This window comes from Heliangelus exortis, chromosome 5, assembly GCF_036169615.1.
Source record: "Heliangelus exortis chromosome 5, bHelExo1.hap1, whole genome shotgun sequence".
NCBI classification, from domain to species: Eukaryota; Metazoa; Chordata; class Aves; order Apodiformes; family Trochilidae; genus Heliangelus; species Heliangelus exortis.
In genome coordinates, this window is record NC_092426.1 from 37000513 (window position 1) to 37019914 (window position 19402).

Below are 19402 nucleotides of genomic sequence, written 5' to 3' on the forward strand. Positions count from 1 at the left end.
TTTTCAGTGGCCATGGGTTTATGTAATGGGACCATGCAGTGAGCTATGCAAAGGTTTTATAAAGAACATGCCAATTTTCTATTGATGTTTTGCTGCAATCAAAATTATGTGCTAACGACCACTGTAGACACTCTGATACCTCTTTAAATTATTATCAAATGCCTACTTTCTAATAAAAGCAGAATTTCAAAAGTAATTGAAAGAAATCTTTCTGTTTCCCAAGGTCAGAGAAATTAAAAAAAAATAGAAGACCAAAGTTCTACTGCCTGGTCACTCTAGGATATGAAATACATTGACATAATAAATAAACCTGCATTTTTTTTTTAATCTCTCCTTAAAGAAAGAAATGCTCATTAACTCAGTCAAGTGATTGCTTATTTCTAAAGCAAGAAACACATTGTGTATTTTGTGTTATGCTTAAGGCCTGGGTAAAATTTAGAAGATGAACATCTCAGATTATGTAGGACTTTCCCTTCCCTTCCAATGGCAGCTGCATCTCCTCTTGTGCTTTATTTCCAGTAAATGACTTTCCCAACAGCTTCCCAACTGCAACCAGAGTGCTTATAAGTACCCATAAATTACTCTTATCATCCACTCCCCCCAAAAAAAACCCAAGTCCGGGTAACTTTTTAAAAGCCACCTTTAAAACACTGCCCTCTGCAGGCTTTTGGTTTTAAGTCTGAAAAGGAGCAATGCTGTTACTTGGAGCTGTGTTTGATTTCGGGCATCTTCGGCAAGAAACCAAACAAACAAGACAAAAGCAAAAAACCCCAAAGAAATAAAAAAAAAAAAAAAACAAAAAAAACAAAAAAACCCCAAAAAATCCAAAACAAAAACAAACAAAAAAAACCCCACAACCATCTTGGAGCTGTGTTTTATTTCGGGCATCTTCAGCAAGAAAACAACAACAATAACAAAAACACCAAAAACCAAACAAAACAAAAACAAACAAACAAAAAAGAAAACAAAACAAAACAAACAAACAAAAAAAAAAAAAACCAAACCAAAAAACAAACAAAAAAACCCCCACAACCCATCTTAGTCCAAAGGAAGATTCACTGCTCTCCAGGAACAAACTGAAACCCTTCATTCCCTCCTGTTTTGCTTTACATGATCCGATGGTGAACGTGTCTGTTCATGAAGCAAATGAAATCAAAAAGCTGAATTAGGCTCTAAACATGATGTGAGAGACCTGATCCTCTTTTCCAGCCAGGAAGACCTCGATGTCCGGCTGGGGTTTGAGCTGTGTGCCCAGGAACAGGATTTCATTCTCAAGAGGAAGAAAGTGGCTGCAGCTGCTCTGAAGGACATTCTGCATCTGGAGGAGGACTTGGAGGACCAGGAGGTATCTGAGACAGAATTGTTCTCTGCTTTCTCTGCAGCTGAGCTGCAATATTTAGCACTTGTGTTCAAGTCTCATTTTCCAGTGTAAAGTTCCCTGTGCAAGCCCTGGTTGACTGCTTTTCTCTATTCTAGGGAAGAAAATGAGGTCTCATGGGAAACATTCAAAAAAAGCTGTAGCCCTGCTGCTACAGAATCAAGCTTTTTGTCAACTAGCAGTCTGCACCATCACATAGAGAAGGGCCAGGTCCTCTCAGGACCAAAAACAAAGCTTATTTTAGGCCTCACAGTCATCTGCACCAGATCTAAACCATTGATTCTGCTCTTCTTGCCCTTGCAGTTTAAACAGGTGTCAGGGTTTAACACTGGCCTGGCAATTAAACCGAGTGACAGACGCTCTCTGTTAATCTCTCTCTCCTCCCTGATAAGAAAGGAGAGAGAATAAGGGAGAGAGACTTATGGGTTGGAAACTAAACTACACAACTTTAATGAAACAGTAATGATAAATGGGAAAAATTACTAAATATATACAAATATACAAGAAAATGGATACCACATTCTTCCCCCCTCTCCCCCAATAACTCTCACGTCACCACTGAGGCTGCAGGGCAGCCCTGGGAAAGTCCAGGCTGGACTCCTGGAGTCAGCAGCAGTTGGGAACTGGAGGCAGGAACACACAGATATGGGCTGGGATGGATCAGGAGCACAGGCAGAGGAACGGACGGGATCCTTCCAGGATGCCGGGTGAAGGAAGGGAAGCAGGAAAGGCAGGAAGGGCAGGCAGCTGAAAGCTGGAAGTAGGAAATCAATGGCTTGGCCCTCGTGATCCCTCAAATTTATACTGAGGATGAGGTGTATGGGATGGAATCCTCTGTTTGGTCAATTCTGGCATCTATCTTGTCCCTTCCTCCCCAAAGGAGGCTGCAGGTGGGACCTCTTTATTCCTTCTGGAGGGTAAAATGTTCCTCAGAGCTGAGCAGTGCCCTTGGCTCTGCACACCAGTCTCTAGCAGTAACTATAAACATGGAGTGGGATCAGTCCTAGGAGCAGACACTGCCTGAGAAACTTGCTGTTAATTTCAGCAAGTGCAGCTACTCACAAGAGACTGAGCTGAAAGCAAAAGTACAAGACAGAAAATCCCCTTTATTCTGGCCCAAACAGGGCCCAAACAGGACAAAACAGGACTTGATTTTGTTTTGCCTGGTGAAGCCAGGACTGGTGCTCCCACGGTGTGAGCTCAGCACACTGACAGCCTGACTTCAGCTGCTGCTGATCATGATCAGGAGCTTGCTTGGCAAATGGGAATGATAGTGGGTCTAAATCAGGGAAAAATCAGGTTTTTTCTACTTTAATTTTATTCCCACAACTGCAGCATAAAACTTGAATGCAGATGCAAAGATGACAAATTGGCCTTAGCTGAGCTCAGCAGCTTTTTTGTGTGGCTGGACCCTTCACACAGGAGACTTTGCCTTTAAATGCCAGCACTATGAGATTTGGGCCACTTTTTTCCCCTTAGCTATAGAGGCACCCAGACTTCCATGCAGAACAAGCTCCCAAGAGTCCTCTGATGATTTGAGCTGAACTGGAAAGGCAACACTTAGATGTTTTTTTGTCTATTGCATCTGATCAAAATCTGGTTCAGATGGCGAGAGGTACCGTTCCCTCTCTTTTTTTATTTTTTAATTTTTTTTTTTGCTTCTCTGTGTTACTTGTTTCATAACAGAGCACTGAAAATGGGATGTAGGAGATGCTGGATCTCATATGCTAACTCAAAGCTGTTTGGCAGAGGAAACATGAAGTATTTTGTACTCCACCTATGATTCATTATTAGCTCAGGCTTTTCTTCTTGCAGACAGGTGGCATGCATCATCTTTATTACCCTATCAGTGCTGTAACTTTCACTTTTCTAATCCATGGTGTCCCTCTCCCTTCTCAGCCCATGTCACTAAATATGTATTTTGGGTTTGAACAGGTACCTGTGGTGGCAATCATGACAACAGGTGGTGGAACCAGAGCTCTAACAGCCATGTATGCTCACCTGCTCAGTGTGCAGGAACTGAATGTCTTGGACTGTGTCTCATACATCACTGGTTTATCTGGCACAACGTGGTAAGAATAAAAAAAAAAAAGCAATGTCTTCATAGGTGATGTCAAAAAACTGATCAGAAGAGTTGCATCATCTTTACTCTCAAGGAAGGGCTTTCTTCTGCTGCTGTGGTTTTTATCTTGTTTTCTTTGGTGGGTATTTGCCAGCATTTGGGATTAATTCGGTCCTGACTAAACATGTGGATGGTACCATGCTTCAGAACTCACATTTTCCTTGGGTTTCTTTTCTTTTTTGACTTAGGACCATGTCAAATTTGTATGAAGATCCTGACTGGTCCCAGAAGGATCTCAAGGAAACACTCAAAGATGCCCGAAAGCATGTGCTAAAAAATAAATTCCTCACTTGTTTTGCCCCTGATCGTCTGAAATACTATTTGAAAGAGTTGTGCCAGAGGAAACAGGAGGGACATCAGATGTGTTTCACAGATCTCTGGGGACTCATCATTGAAACCATGTTACATGAAAAGGTATGAGAGCAGCACCTTTCTCTTCATCCTTGAGTATTTAATGAATATAGAGCTGAGGGCAGGCAGTAAATGAAAAATGGGATGAGATTGAGAGGGACTTCTGGAGATCTTCTTGTCCAACAGCACTGCTCAAGCAAGGTCAGTGAGAGTTCCCTGCCCTTAACCACAGTTTTTTTTAGCATCTCCACAGGTGAAGACCACACAGCTCTCAGGGCAACATATGCCAGTGTTTCTTCACCCTTACAGAACATGTTTTTTTGCATGTTTGTTTTTCATATAGATGCCTAAAGCTTGTCCCTTGGTTGTATCATTCGTTGTGGGGTTTGGGTGTATTATGCAGATTTTAGCATCACACCTGGTGCTGGTGAAGGGGAGAAACAGTGAGAAGTTTATAGTATGAACAACTTTAAAACAAACTCACATGTAAATATTTAAATGAAAATCCTGCTGTCCTTTTAAAAGAGATGCACAACAAAAAAAAAAAACAAACAAACAAACAAAAAAAAAATTACAAACACAAACCCAAAGACAACATCTCCGAGTTGTTAATGGGATTCTGTCACCCTGTAAACACTTCCACCCAAAGGCAAGGTTCAGGCTCTATTTTAGCATTTGTGAATATTTCCTCCCCAGTAGGTCATTTCTACCTAAGAAAGAGAAAACATTCCCCCTGAACTCCAAATAATTCCACACACATCCAGATTTGAGAAGCTCCCTGGGGGAGGCTCAACAGGGAGCTGGGGGTGTCCCTGCAGTGCCACAGCCCTGTTCCCTGGGCTGACACCATCCAAAGGAAGCACAGTGACACAGTGACACAGCCACCCCTCCAAGGGCTGTTCCAGCAAGGAGGAGCAGCTGCAGCTCTCCTTCCAGCAGGATCTGAAGTCAGAACCCTCTCATACTTGGGCAGAGCTCCCAAATCATCCCTCCCTTTCCACCCTGCCTGCCTCTGTCACATGAAGAAGAGAGTCAAGCCCCACTGAAATTAACTCTGAGGCTTGGCTCTGTCACAGATCTGAGGAAAATGTGATTTTCTAGTCACCAAGGACAGGGCTTACTCTTTCAGAGTGAAATATGCCATGCCAAGAGTGCCTGTCAAATATTTCCTGACATTTTCCTGAACTAAATAATGTGAATAAGAATATTTTTTTCCTATCATCAAAATCTTTTATTTTTCAGAATTTTTTTTTTTTTGTCATATGAACTTAACTTAGGACTATGTGTCTGCTGAAGTGCTGGATCTGGAGAGGGTCAGAGACAGGGGTGATAGAACCTCTCTGAACTAAACTGGTGTGAAACATCCTGGCTGGAGCCAGGGATGCACCGTGTTGCCAAAGCCCAGGTTTAGATGAAGTGGGAGGCCCTTTGTGTCCTCTAAATTATCTCAACTACTTTTCTTTTCCAAATCAGGAGGACTGCCATAAGCTCACAGATCAGCAGCTGGCACTCAGCCAGGGTCAGAATCCCCTGCCCATCTACCTCTCTCTCAATGTGAAGGATAAAATCAGCGACCAGGATTTTAGAGGTAAAACCAGACTGGTATTTAACAGTTAAACCCAATATGGGTCAGTTTAGGACTTGATAAAGAAATCAGTTCAATGCACGAATCCTCTAAAGGCCCAGGATGCCTTCTACTTTTAAGTAGAATTTTGATGGTTAATTTTTTTAACATCTGAGTATATGCAGCTGTATTCAGGGTCAGAAACAGGATGATGGGAGACATTATCATGAAATCATCTGTTCATTTATCTCAGAAACATAAAGACTGTAGTGAAATTTAAATGTAACAGGATAATTCACTAGACATGTTCCACACTGTGAAATATACAGTGAATAAATATTTATTTGCAAAGTGTGTTAGTTAGAAACAAGTGTGCTGCAACCTGGCCAATATCACACACTTTATTCAAGTAATTCTGGCTTCTGCTGCTGTCATCAGTCTATCTTCTGCTTTTTCTTTCAGAATGGGTGGAATTCACCCCTTATGAGGTAGGATTTCCAAAATACGGTGCCTATATTCGTGCAGAAGATTTTGGTAGTGAGTTCTTCATGGGTCGCCTGATGAAGAAAGTCCCAGAATCCAGAATCTGCTTTTTGGAAGGTGATTTGTTGCTCCATAAAAGTGTAGTGTAATATGATCCACTCCTGCTCAAACCTCTCTTTTTAAATGAAATAGCACATTTTTTTTTTAACCTACCAGTGTACGGTAAAATTTTAGAACTGATAACAGGTCACAATCTGTAAGATTTTTTATTTTTTCTGCAATTGTATTCAGCTGAACATATTTATTTTTACTTGATATGTGGTTATGCTTGCTGACACAAGGCCTTCACAATATTCAGATATCTTTGTGAGCAAAAAAAGTTGTGTAAGATTGCTGCTAAGTTAAATCATGAGGCTCTTCTGCAGCCTGAGTCTCCAAAAGAGCTGTGAATGTACAATGGTCCTTCTGCAGCTAACCCTGATTAATCCAGCAGGATAAAACTTCCCTACCAAAGTGCAACAAACCCATCACAATATTTAACGTGCTTCCCTTCTGCATAAGAACAGCAAAAGCATCAAGGAAATCTTTTTTTCCCTTTTGTGAAAGCAATCTCTTGCCTCATTGTTCTTCCTGCTTCCACCAATTGCAGAAAGGAAGTTTCAGGGGGGTTCTGAGCAGACTTTTTGCCTGTGTGGAGATTTCTCTACAGCTTGGGGTGAGGTGGGGGCTGTCAATCTCCCCATCCCCAGCTGCAATGTTAACTTGGTACCCAGGCTTCCCCTTTTGGGGTTATAAATGCCAGTAGGTGACCAGCCCCCATCCTACACCTCCCACCCTGACTTTCCTCTTCTCTAGAGTAATGCTGGGACATTTCTGTCCCCTTCTCACCGCCAATGACCCAGAGTTGTCTCATTCAGGCAATGCTGCTTACTTTGGTGACACAGTTATTGACAGGTTTGCAGAATAATCTGTTCTGTTTATAGATGATTTAGATGAGGGGATTGAGTCCATCATCAGCAAATTTGCAGATGACACTAAGCTGGGGGGAGTGTGGATCAGCTGGAAGGCAGGAGGGCTCTGCAGAGGGACCTGGACAGACTGGAGAGTTGGGCTGATCCCAACGGGATGAGGTTCAACACAACAACCCCATGGGGAGCTCCAGGCTGGGCACAGAGTGGCAGAAAGGGAGCTGGGAGTCTGGATTGCCAGGAAGCTGAAGAGGAGCCAGCAGTGTGCCCAGGTGGCCAAGAAGGCCAATGGCATCCTGGGCTGGCTCAGGAACAGCGTGGCCAGCAGGTCCAGGGAAGGGATTCTGCCCCTGTGCTCAGCTCTGGGGAGGCCACAGCTTGAGTCCTGTGTCCAGTTCTGGGCCCCTCAGCTCAGGAAGGAGATTGAGGTGCTGGAGCAGGTCCAGAGAAGAGCAAGGAGGCTGGGAAGGGATCCAGCACAAGTGCTGTGAGGAAGGGCTGAGGGAGCTGGGGGTGTTGAGGCTGGAGAAGAGGAGGCTCAGGGGAGACCTCATCACTCTCTCCAACTCCCTGAAAGGAGGTTGGAGCCAGGGGGGGTTGGGCTCTTTTCCCAGGCAACTCTCAGCAAGACAAGAGGGCACAAGAGGTCTCAAGTTGTGCCAGGGGAGGTTTAGGTTGGACATTAGAAAGAATTTCTTTAGGGAGAGGGTGATCAGCCATTGGAATGGGCTGCCCAGGGAAGGGGTGGATTCTCCATCCCTGGAGATATTTCAAAAGAGCCTGGATGTGGCACTCAGTGCCATGGGCTGGGAACTGCAGCGGGAGTGGATCAAGGGTTGGACTTGATGATCTCTGAGGTCCCTTCCAACCCAGCCCATTCTATGATTCTATTCTATGATTCTATGAAAATTCGTTTTCACCCCTGCCCTGAACAGAGCTGAGACTGAATACAGGGGTCTTTCCTGCAGCTCTTTCCTGGCCAGGTCCATCCCAGGCCATCACCAGGCTCCTCAAGCTCATCCAGCCTCTTCTCTCCATCACTCAGTTTCTCTCCAGAGCAGGAGTTTTAGTTCTGCACTTGGGAGGGTTCATTGCATGTGAGATGATTGCAGGGAGGTGGCAGTCTGAGCCACATCAACTTTGTTTCATCTGTTACGAGAGGGAATTGAAAATGTAACCTAGGTATGCCACAAACCCTCAAAAATTAGAAGGCAAATCAAAAGACTCAATATATTTATACTTTATATTTCCAAAACTTGAGAGTCAGCTCCCTCATTCTAAGGGATATTAGGAGATGAATCCCCAGTGTTCTGGGGTTGGCAGTTCTACATGATAACTTCATATCTGTAACAGGATTATACTAGAAAAAAATAAAAGGTTTAAAACCACAAATACTGAGAACTTGTGGAATAAGAAAAGCTGAGGACAGGCAGAAAATATTAAGTTATTTGCCATGTAACAATACTGAATGTGTTAGCAGCTATACTGAAAATGCTACTCTTCATATACCCCAATAAACTCTCTTATTTATATACATTATGGATTCATATATAAATTCATCAATACATTTCTGTTTATTTGTGCATTAAGATAATATAATGAATAGTTTGCTGGACAACACAGAAGGTCATTGTGAATGAAAAATGCTTCCATATCTTTACCAGTTTACTTTCTGTCCAATATATCCTGTGCCACAGGGATCTGGAGCAGTGTTTTTTCCTTGAATCTTATGGATGCTTGGTATATATCTGTTAATTCAGAAGAGTTCTGGCACAAGTGGACTCGAGACAAAATTACTGACATAGGTGGGTTATTCTTAGGGTATAATGTGATTTAATTGTCTGTTTCTTTATTAATTAATTTATTTATTCAGTTATTTTCCCTCCGTACTGCTACTCTCTCACTGAATTTTTTTGAAGCCATTTTGGAGTTCCCTCTTTAGGGCTTCCTGTAATTCCCGTGGAAACCAGAAGGAAAATTCATGCCATGAATTGCAACATGGCAATTATAATAAAGAAAAGAATCCATGGGATCTACCACAGGGGGGAAAATAAAAAGAGAGAATGGCCCTCATATTAGCCATTTTAGTAAAACTGGGGAAAAATATCCATGTAGACCCGTTCCTTTCTTGGAATTTGGTGAATGGTGTGAGTTTTCACAGAAACAGGGACAATCACCATCCTTTCCTCCCTGGAGTCTGCAAAGCACAGATACAAACTTCAGTACTATTGCAGGTCATTCCAAACTAGTCCTAAGGATGAGACTTGCAAAGCAAATTACCAAATTAAAAAATATCTGCAGAGTGGGATTTTCAAGGAGAAACACACCAGACTTCAGAGAAAAAAAAATAAAAAATGAAAAGGAATAGAAATGTAGCAAAAAGGGTGACTTACTTTCTAGTCTTGCACTTGTAGGGGGTAGTTTTTTGGTTGTTAAAATGAGCTTGCATTTGCTAGGAAGGAGCATTAATTGTGTTTGTGTAGCTAAGAGATTGTGATTGAGTGGGGTTTTTATGTGTGTGGCTGAGAGATAAACTGTAACCCTGAGTATCAGAGGAAGGCAGGGTAAGTGCAGGATGTCATAGTGGATAAAATCATAGAAAAGCAAGGAAAGTTATAATAGGTGGATCTGTTCACAGTGCAAAGAAGGCCTTTGCCACTGTGGACTGAGAAGAAGAAATGAGTTTTTTTCAAAGCTTAGCTGGAAAACTGTGAGATTTGTGTTGATCCTGGAAATAAAAAGTGAAACAGGTCCAAGTTTTGTCCAATGTGTTTAAAAAAAAAAAAATTATGATTGCATAGATTAACCTAAACAAGGAGGCCACATACAAGAACTGTTTTCTTTCTTCTGCAGATGATGAAACCTTATTTCCTGCAAGACCAAGTGAGCTGGACACTCGAGTGGTTTGTCCCACTGACAGCTTTTCAGACATTTTCCGAGATGTTGCCATGTTACGTCCAGCAGCTTCAGAAATCCATAACTTCCTGAAGGGCTTTCAGATGGACAACAACTACCTAGAGAGCAAGTTTTCCAAATGGAAAGGTATGGAAATAGTTCCCTGGGTTTCATTAGATTTCTAAGCATCCTTGGGAAAAAGAAACCACGCTTAAAAGGTTATCAAGCTGACTGCCTTTTCATTCTGCTCTTTTCCTCTGATAATATTGATAATCATTTGTTACCAAAAGCTGAAACTAGATAGCTGGAGGCTTCAAAAACATGCTCATAAAAATTTAATGAAGACTGGCAACTGATAGATGAGAAAGATCCTGATTAATTAACCAACATATGACAGCTGATGTGCCAGCCTGCATGTCTGTGGCAGGGCATTGGCATCATCTTGTCCCTGTTTCATGTTCCACTTATAATTAAGTTATAACCTTTGTATCAGCATTGCCTTTTAAACAGTTTGGTAGTTAGTGCTGAGTCTGGTCCCAAGTCTTCCATCTTGTATAAGGAGTATTTTTATAAGTTGTATTTTGCCTGCCTTGGCAGCTCTGTGCCTCTTCTCATAGCATGCAAGGCACTGGATGTCTTTAATCTTTAATATGCTGAGACAATGAGGTGCCATTTTCATTTTTTCCATATTAAAAAATCAAAAAAAAAGTTGACCTGATCAAACCACACAGAAGAACTCTGGTCTCCTGAGCACCAAGTTAATCCCTCTTAATAAGAGGAAAGCCCAAGACTCTGTAAACAGTGAAAAGAGGAAGCCAAACAAGGAACTGAGAGATGACTGAACTGCAGCTGTCAGCTACGTAGGTAGCTCTAAGACCCAAGAAATGACAGATTTTCTTTCAGTTGACAATTCACTTTCCTCAGCATATCTCTTGTTCTGAGCACCACCGCTGGGGGGAAAAAAAAAAAAAAAAAAAAAAAAAAATTAAAAATGCTTCTTTTCTAGACTGTGAGATGGACTCTCAGCCCAACCACCTGACAGCAGCAACAGATTCCCTCATCCTGATTGACACAGCATTTGCTTTTGCTACCAGTTACCCACCCCTCATGAGGCCAGAAAGGAAAGTGGATGTCATTTTGCATTTCAACTACAGTTCAGGTTCCCAAACAGGGGTGAGGCTTGTATATTCTTCTTTACTGTTATAGCTGTTTCATTCCCAGAATGGCTGATCCTCTACTCCCAGAAACTCTTTTCTTCCCAGCCTCTGGGAAATGTAAATAAGGTAACAGTGCAGCAGGGTTATACATCTTTATTGAACAGTACAAGTGTTATCAGTAAGTAAGCATTTAGTAAACTGAATCTGCCCATTTATAGGAGTAAATGTGCTTTTGCTGATTTGAAGGGAATGACTGAAGTTAAATGTATTTAAAATTGTCTAAGAATTTTCAGTCCAGTACTACAAATTCTTCTGCATGCAAAAATACAAACTCAGGACAATATAATAACCATAGAAGGGTCTGATGCATCTGATATATTTTGTATTTAGGAAGTTTAAATCCATTGAAATTAAGACTCCTCTAAAGGCAGCATCTTGAGAGTCCAAACAAGGAATTTAGATTTACACAGCCAGGCATGTGGACCCAGATCCATCCCATTTAATTCTGGCCATATATTTAATCCTGGCTCCATACACAGTCTACAACACCTAATTTGGGTACATGCTGTCATCTGCCAGAACTCAGTCCTTACCCCAAAAATGTTCCCAGTGAAGTTTGGTTTTAGTCAAATGCAGTCCAAATGCTTCCCATATGTTCTGATGGGTTTTTTTGTTTTGTTTTGTTTACCTGTTGTGGCAACCAGCCCCTGAAAGAAGCTTCTAAATACTTTGCAAAACAGGGAATTCCTTTCCCTACAAAGGTGCCAGATGATCAGGAAACTCCAAATCTGAAGGAATGTTACATTGTTGGTGACAAGGAGAGTCCAGAAACACCAATTGTGGTATTTTTCCCTCTAGTAAATGACACCTTCAGGGACTACAAAGCACCTGGTAAGTTTAAAGCTACCCCTCACACTGAGAGGCAGTGGCTGCCCCTTCTCTTTTACACTGTGCAATATCTCTTCTTTTGGGTCATCCTGTAAACAAAGATTTAGCCTCCTTTTCATAGAATCATAGAATGGGCTGGGTTGGAAGGGACCTCAGAGATCATCAAGTCCAACCCTTGATCCACTCCCGCTGCAGTTCCCAGCCCATGGCACTGAGTGCCACATCCAGCCTCTTTTGAAATATCTCCAGGGATGGAGAATCCACCCCTTCCCTGGGCAGCCCATTCCAATGTCTGATCACCCTCTCCGTAAAGAAATTCTTTCTAATGTCCAACCTAAACCTCCCCTGGCACAACTTGAGACCTCTTGTGCCCTCTTGTCTTGCTGAGAGTTGCCTGGGAAAAGAGCCCAACCCCCCCTGGCTCCAACCTCCTTTCAGGGAGTTGTAGAGAGTGATGAGGTCTCCCCTGAGCCTCCTCTTCTCCAGCCTCAACACCCCCAGCTCCCTCAGCCCTTCCTCACAGGACTTGTGCTGGATCCCTTCACAGCCTCCTTGCTCTTCTCTGGACCTGCTCCAGCCCCTCAATCTCCTTCCTGAGCTGAGGGGCCCAGAACTGGACACAGGACTCAAGCTGTGGCCTCCCCAGGGCTGAGCACAGGGGCAGAATCCCTTCCCTGGACCTGCTGGCCACGCTGTTCCTGAGCCAGCCCAGGATGCCATTGGCCTTCTTGGCCACCTGGGCACACTGCTGGCTCCTGTTCAGCTGATCCATACTAAGAGGTCTTAAATTAATTTTCTTGGAGAGCAGCAGCTGAGATCAGTCCTTGACATATATACCCCCTCTTCAGATTGTTTTGAGGCTTTTATTAGGTAGATTGTACAGTTTACTGATGAAAAGTATATTCTGTTTATCTGCAGTGGCAGGCATTAGCAGGGTTATTTCCTCTCATACTTGTCATCCTTTCCTGCTCTGGGAAATCTAAGGATTTAATTGTTTAAAATAATTTCGAGGCTTGCAGCTAAGCAGATGACCTTGAAAACAGAAGTGTGAACTAGCAAAGTGATGAAAACATAACACTGAAATATGTTGACAGCCTCTGTTCACTTCAGGGAGTCCTATATTGAAATTTAAGAAGAGTTCCAATAGCAACATTGCAGTCACTTCAAAACAGATGGTTTCTAAGACCTGGTACCATGTCCCATAATCCATACTACTTCAGTTGCTGCCAAAAGTCTCAGTTACTCCTACAGATTATGAAATACCAAAACAAAAGCAGAAACCACTGTCTTTTTTTTTTTTTTTTTTTTTTTTTTTTTTAAGCAAGCCATAAAAATCATTCAGTACTTTTTCATTCATTCTGCATTGAATTCATTGAGCATTTGAAGTATGCAGCTGGGGTTTTTAACAAGATTCAAATAGTCTAAGAATATTTATGCTTGTAGAAACAGCATTCTGCTCCAGTTCTTAATACAGGTCAGATAACTGAAAGGTTGGTTTTTTTGTAGCTGCCCTTTGTAGAGAGAACTGGAGAAAGGAGACAAGGAGAAAGAACTAGAACAGGAACTGGGAGTTAGGTTCTGTACTCCTCCATGAGGGAATTTGCCTCCCCTCTTCCCCTTAATAAATTTCCAGAACCTAGGGATGTTATTCCTAGCTTAGGTACCTAATATCAGGTGAACATCAGGTGATGTGCAGATGCTGCATGTCCACATAAATTATCAGGGAATCTAAAGAGGGGTGTTATTAGGTATGCAGGAAATGTATATGAAGACCTGGATGATATTCTGCATATTGAGACAACCCTGAGCTGCCTGACAGGTTCAGGTGGCAGCTACAAGCTGAGACTGAACAGTCCTCCTTGCCCTCCCCCTCCAGGTGAAGTCCCAGATGAGCTTCCATGGAAGGGCTTTGCCTGTGCAGTTTTCTGGGAATGCTCCCACCTCTCAGCCAACAGTGTCACAGAAAGATGTCACAGACAGATGTCACAGGAAGGCCTGGGGGCTGGGTATGGTTGTCTGTGCCCTTTGTCAGTGTCAGGCAAAGATGAGCTTAATTTCTAGTGCTTTACTACCATGCCCTAGCCCAGCTCTGGATTGTACAACATCTGAAGTATTACTTCAATTCCATGAATGGGGAGGGATATCAAGCATTATACTTCCTGTCAGTGTCATCTTAGCATTGAATGATTTTGGAGGGAAAAGGTCATTAACCTAACACTGCCAAGTCCACCACTAACCGTGTCCTTAAGCACCACATCTGCACGTGGTGCTTTTAAAATACCTCCAGGGATGGTGACTCCACCACTTCCCTGGGGAGCCTGTTGCAGTGCCTGACAACCCTTCCAGTAAACCAGTTTTTCCTAATATCCAAACTAAACCTCCCCTGGCACAACTTGAAGACATTTCCTCTTCTCTTACTCTTTGTTAATCGGGAAATGAGCCCAACACCCACCTCACTACAACCTCCTTTCGGGTAGGTGCAGAGATTGATAAGGTCACCTCTCAGCCTCCTTTTCTCCAGACTAAGCTGGCCCAGTTCCCTCAGCTGTTCCTCATACAACTTGTGCTCCAGACAAGTTTCAACAAAAGCTTCACCAGCTTTATTGCACTTTCCTGGACATGCTCCAGCACCACGGTGTCTTTCCTATGGGGAGAGGCCCAAAACTGGACACAAGGAGCTGAGTACAGGGAGCCTTGACCAACCCCTAACAGATTATCTACCATCAGTGCCTATCTGGGAGCTTTTATTGCTCTCTTTCCCTCACACCACTTGTTAGAAAACTGAGATGTTTGTGAGTATGATGGGGAAGGAAAAAAACTATGTGTGAGCCCTCATGTCAGGTGTACAGGTTAATGCACAGCAAAGGAGCTCCACACCTTCAGGTCTCTGGCAGAGGAGTGGGAGCCCCAGTTGTCCTTTCAGTCAAAGGCATATACTGGAGCCCAGGAAACTGCAGCATCTAACCAAATTAATTTCCTTTTTTCCCTTCCAAGAACTTGTTTATTCTCTGTACTAACAGGTAGATGTAAGTTCAGCCTTCCCACGTGCTGTGTCCAATCAGCCTGCAAACGAACTTCTGCATCAGCTTTGGATCTGGCTGCTGCTGCCCAAAGAAATTAAAATTAATAATTTAATTTGATTTGTCTTCAGATCATAAGATATGATGGATGGAATATTTTCAGAGATGACACGTGTGGGACTACCTGACTAATTATTTTGCCTTGATCTGTGATTAATATGTTAATTACCATGGGGGGATGAAATGGGCATGAAAAGATCTTTCAGTACCACTGCCAAATCTTAGCAATTCAGGGAATCTCAGGTTCACTCTCACTGTTGAGGTTACACAAAGCCTGTATTTTCTTTTTTTTTTTTAATAGTAGTAGGAGTTCAAGGAAATTAGAGTAAATATTTACACCATCTGCTTCTGGGATGTGTCCAGATAATGGCTCTATGAAGGCTTTAATTTCAGATAATAGAATCTAGGTTTTTTTAGGTCTGCTTTCTGTATTTTTTAAACAATTCTTCCTAGCAGGAACCAAAAGCTGAGATAGCAGATTGTGCAATGTGTCAGGTTGTGCTGGGTGCAAGAGTATCTGTCATGGCACTGAGAATATAGGCATGCTTTTGGAAAGCTTGAATATACAAATATGAAATAGAAGGCAAGGAATCTCCCACTCCTGTGCTCAAAAGAGAATCCAGTCTGCTTGGTTCAGCATTTCCAGGAGTACCCAGAACAACCTTGACTCCCCTCACCACTGCCAGCTTCTCCACCCCCTGCTGCCAACCAAATATTCCAGCAACAAAACCCCTGTGAAAGGAAAATTTGGGGCTGTTACCCCCTGTGTATCTGTGCCTGAAAGACCCCAATCACAGCCTGCTAATTAACCAAATCATTGTTTCTCTCTCAGGTGTGAAACGCAGCCCCTCAGAGATGGCAGAGGGTGATGTTGATGTTGCCAATACCTGTGGTCCATATTACATCAACAACCTGAGTTATTCAGAGGAAAATTTTGACAAACTGGTCAACCTGAGTTACTACAATGTCCAGAATAACAAAGATCTGATTTTTCAGGCCTTGCGGACTGCTGTGGAGAGGAAAAAGCAGCTTAAGAGTGAGCAACCACTGAGAAAACCACTCCGTGGGGATGGGGTGTGTGTAGGTGAGAGAGAGGGAACCCAGCATTTGGCCAACTGTACAGCACTGGGGCATATGAAATAAAGTGTTTATGAATCCTGTAAATGGAGAAAAAAAAAAAAAAAAAGGAATTTGATGAGTAAGTGGAGAAAAGCCAAAGGATGCTAAGAATAGCACTTTGTCATCAAAAATGCTAAAGCCTGTCTGTTAGTGAAGGGAATAAACAAGCAAACCAGGGCTCTTCCTTAGTGAATTAATGTGCTTCCCTTGTTGACAGCATTCAGGAGAGTGGCTAAGGGAGGCTCTGCTTCTGCCTGCAGAAATGACCCTTCAGGCCAAGGCTGAGATGCATGGAAAAGGAAGCCTGAGGAAGTTTATGCTGACTGTATTTCTGCTCTACCTGAGCTATAAAAAGAGAGGGCTGACAGTCCAGAAATGCAGCAGAGAGTGAAATCCATTGTCCCTAAAACAAAGCCAAGAAGCCCATTTGTGACTTAAGTAGTCTTTATGTGATTTAAACTTTTTTTTTTATAGTAAACTTTGTATAATAAAACACTTTTTTGTATAATAAAACACAGTTACAGCGAATAAACATTTTTCATAGTAAAGACATGTTAAAGCCATTTCTTTTAGGTGTTTCTCCCTCACATAATTAAAGTAAACATGTACAGTAATTTCATAGCTGCTGAAAATTACCAGCAGAAGAAACTTTGCCTGCTGCAGATGTATCTGTGAACTGCCCCAGGATCCTGGGACCCCATGAGTTTAGGATCACATTCAAGACACATCTCTAAAAACTGACCCATGATAACTTATTGTATTAGGCTGGATTTAAATTATTGATATATACCAAAGGTTTATAGGTTGGATTTAAATTATTGATATATACCAAAGGTTTAAAGCTTTAATTTTTTTGAGAATGTTACACCTGAAATGACCCAAGAAGAGGCAGATCTAAGGCTTTCTAACCAATATCACTCACCCAAATGCCAATATTTTTTTATTTGTTGTAGAGTATTGAACCTGAGGTTAACAGAACATTAACTTTCAATTTTCTTTAGCTTTGGTCTCACATTAACGTGGCTCCTTTCAAGCAAGCAGTCTGGGTTTATTGACAGATGGAATCCCAGGTATCCATTTCTTTTTTTTCCAATTTAATTTTTATTTAAGAAAAGTTAATAATAACTTGCATCAATTTTTATTTATTTGATATCTTGTAGCTACAAGCCTGTGTTTCTTAAAGGCTTCCCTGTTCAACAGTAGTACTTTTTGCCCAGAGATCCTGTTACTGTGGGCCAAAAATGGAAGGCTTACAAATTCCTTTTTACCCTTAAGGTTGAGAAACATAATTCTTCTGTTTATCACTTGCCTCACTGAATATTTACTACATGGGTAGTATGTACATATGTAGCTTCTATAGATCCAGGGTTTACCTCCCATGGAAAAGAGAGCCAAGGCAGCAGTGGTGCTGATGCATGCAGGATCTCGTTGCTCTATAGGATGGGATGTAGCCAGAGGGCACAGCCAGACCTGAGAATTTGGAAGCACTCCCAGGTTCCCAAATACAGTTGGAGCTTTATTGTCTGAAGGGCAAAAATTATCCCACTGACAGCAGGAAGTGTCTAGGCAGGAAGTCTGAAGACAAGCAGAATGAGGTGTGTGAAGGCAAACACTTCCCTGCCCTTCCTGCAGTTTTCCAGCATCCCACGAAAGGGTCAGGGAGAACAATGAGCACTTTACCCCGTTTCAAAAGGCATCCAGTGAAACAGAAATCATTATTCTGTATCTCTGAATTCTCCCTGTTCAACCCGAATACAGAGGAACATGTCAGGGCTGATCAAAGAAGTGGAAGAGCTTCCACAGAATGGGAGAGTAGATAAGGAATCTACAACCTAAAAAAAGATGACAAGAGTAGAAGGCAGAGAAGAAAGAGATTTATGAAATCTGGAGTGCCCTGGGGGAGATGAACTGGGAGTGACTGTGAACCTCTCTTCTAACACAAGGCCTGGATGAGATCAGGCAAAACAGCAAGCCCCAGGTTCAAAGTTAACAAAGTAAAATACCAAAATTACAAAAGTTTATGAGTTAAAAAAAAAAAAAAAACTGATCGGTGCGTTCACTGGAAAATTTTAAGGATTAAAAAATACAAAGGCTCCACATCCCTCTCAGTCATGCACTGAATCCAGAGGCTGGGAGCACAGTCTGAGACAGCACTGTACCTGCCTTCTTTCTGTGATGTTCTCCAGTCACTAAATACTGGAGTCATCAAAAAACAAGTGGGAAAGGAGGAGCACCCCAGCCTGCAGTACTTAGGTTTCCCACAGCTCAGGTAATTTTGCAGATAATAAGTAACCAGGAGTAGTCAGAACTTCTAAAGATGTAGGGATACGAGACTGACTTGAAAGAAATTGAAATAACATGGAGAAGATGTAAGTAATTGCAAGAGCAACTTAATTATCTATGGATTAACCTATGGGGGAAAGTGATGAAAATAACAGGAATGCAAAACTAAACTATAAAAAGGGGATTTAAAAAAAATGAGGAAGCCGCTTAGCAAGACCCTACATGAAATGGTATAAAATCTTTAGACTCAGCATGGAAATTGCAACAAAAGGGTTGCAAAACACAGGCACAGCCTTAAATAAATATGAAGCAAGGAACCAGGAAAAGAGCGAGGGGTTAAATGGTCAGGACTGAGGGTTATTAAAGCCTGACATATGTTCTTTAGGGCACAGCGTGGGGAGGGGAAAAATGGAAATGGCACATCTAAATTTATTTAGAAGAGCTGTAGCAGGTAGAGAAAAGTTAGTGTTCAGGATGGAAACCTGAAGGCAGAAAGGTACAAAGCTAAACCCTCAAACAGTAGATCTGCTGGAGCAGTGAAGAGGGATTTAGATGCTAAGGAGTCAAGGCTACAAGAGTATAACACAGAAGATAACATGTAATACTTCTAACAGAGATTTAGCAAAAAATCCCCCTCTTTCATTTTTTGTTTGGTTGTTGGTTTGTTTGTTTGTTGGGTTTTTTTAACCGGAAGCCCAAGGTTTTGTTTTCATCATGCGAGCGCAGATGAACTTTAATTAAAAAAAAAAAAAAAAATTATTTTACTGACTTCTTCAATGCTTCAGGGAACATGGCATTGCATCCCATTAAAATCTCTTATAAAATCAATGGAAAAGGTGATCCTCCCACATAAGGTTAAAAGTAATGGCCATACAAGCTCCACATGTCCCACTGCAAAATTCCACTGTTAAATAAAGAATTTTCACTATGTTTAAAAGAGTTATCTAATGTCCCAGCTAACCCCCACCAGAGCTTAGTCATACACTTCTCTGGCATCCCAAGGCAGGAATCATCATCACACAAACACGGGAAGCATTTGGGACATTCTGTGTTCAGATCTGAATCGTTGAGGGGTTTCCAGCTTCCCTTTCAAGAGGCTGAAATTTTGTAGCGT

General features: G+C 42.1%; 1 protein-coding gene across 1 annotated transcript in view; it reads left to right on the plus strand.

Moving 5' to 3' along the window:
* Window positions 1–16392, plus strand: part of LOC139796517 (cytosolic phospholipase A2 epsilon-like) — a 38371-nt gene extending 21979 nt beyond the window's left edge. The window contains exons 12-21 of the mRNA XM_071744663.1: window positions 1210–1345; window positions 3314–3450; window positions 3689–3914; window positions 5325–5439; window positions 5878–6015; window positions 8564–8671; window positions 9720–9908; window positions 10768–10934; window positions 11623–11809; window positions 15719–16392. Of these exons, the coding sequence (XP_071600764.1) occupies window positions 1210–1345; window positions 3314–3450; window positions 3689–3914; window positions 5325–5439; window positions 5878–6015; window positions 8564–8671; window positions 9720–9908; window positions 10768–10934; window positions 11623–11809; window positions 15719–16029 (1714 nt within the window). The 3' untranslated portion in view covers window positions 16030–16392. The remainder of the gene's footprint in view (window positions 1–1209; window positions 1346–3313; window positions 3451–3688; window positions 3915–5324; window positions 5440–5877; window positions 6016–8563; window positions 8672–9719; window positions 9909–10767; window positions 10935–11622; window positions 11810–15718) is intronic.
* Window positions 16393–19402: the final 3010 nt, after the last annotated feature.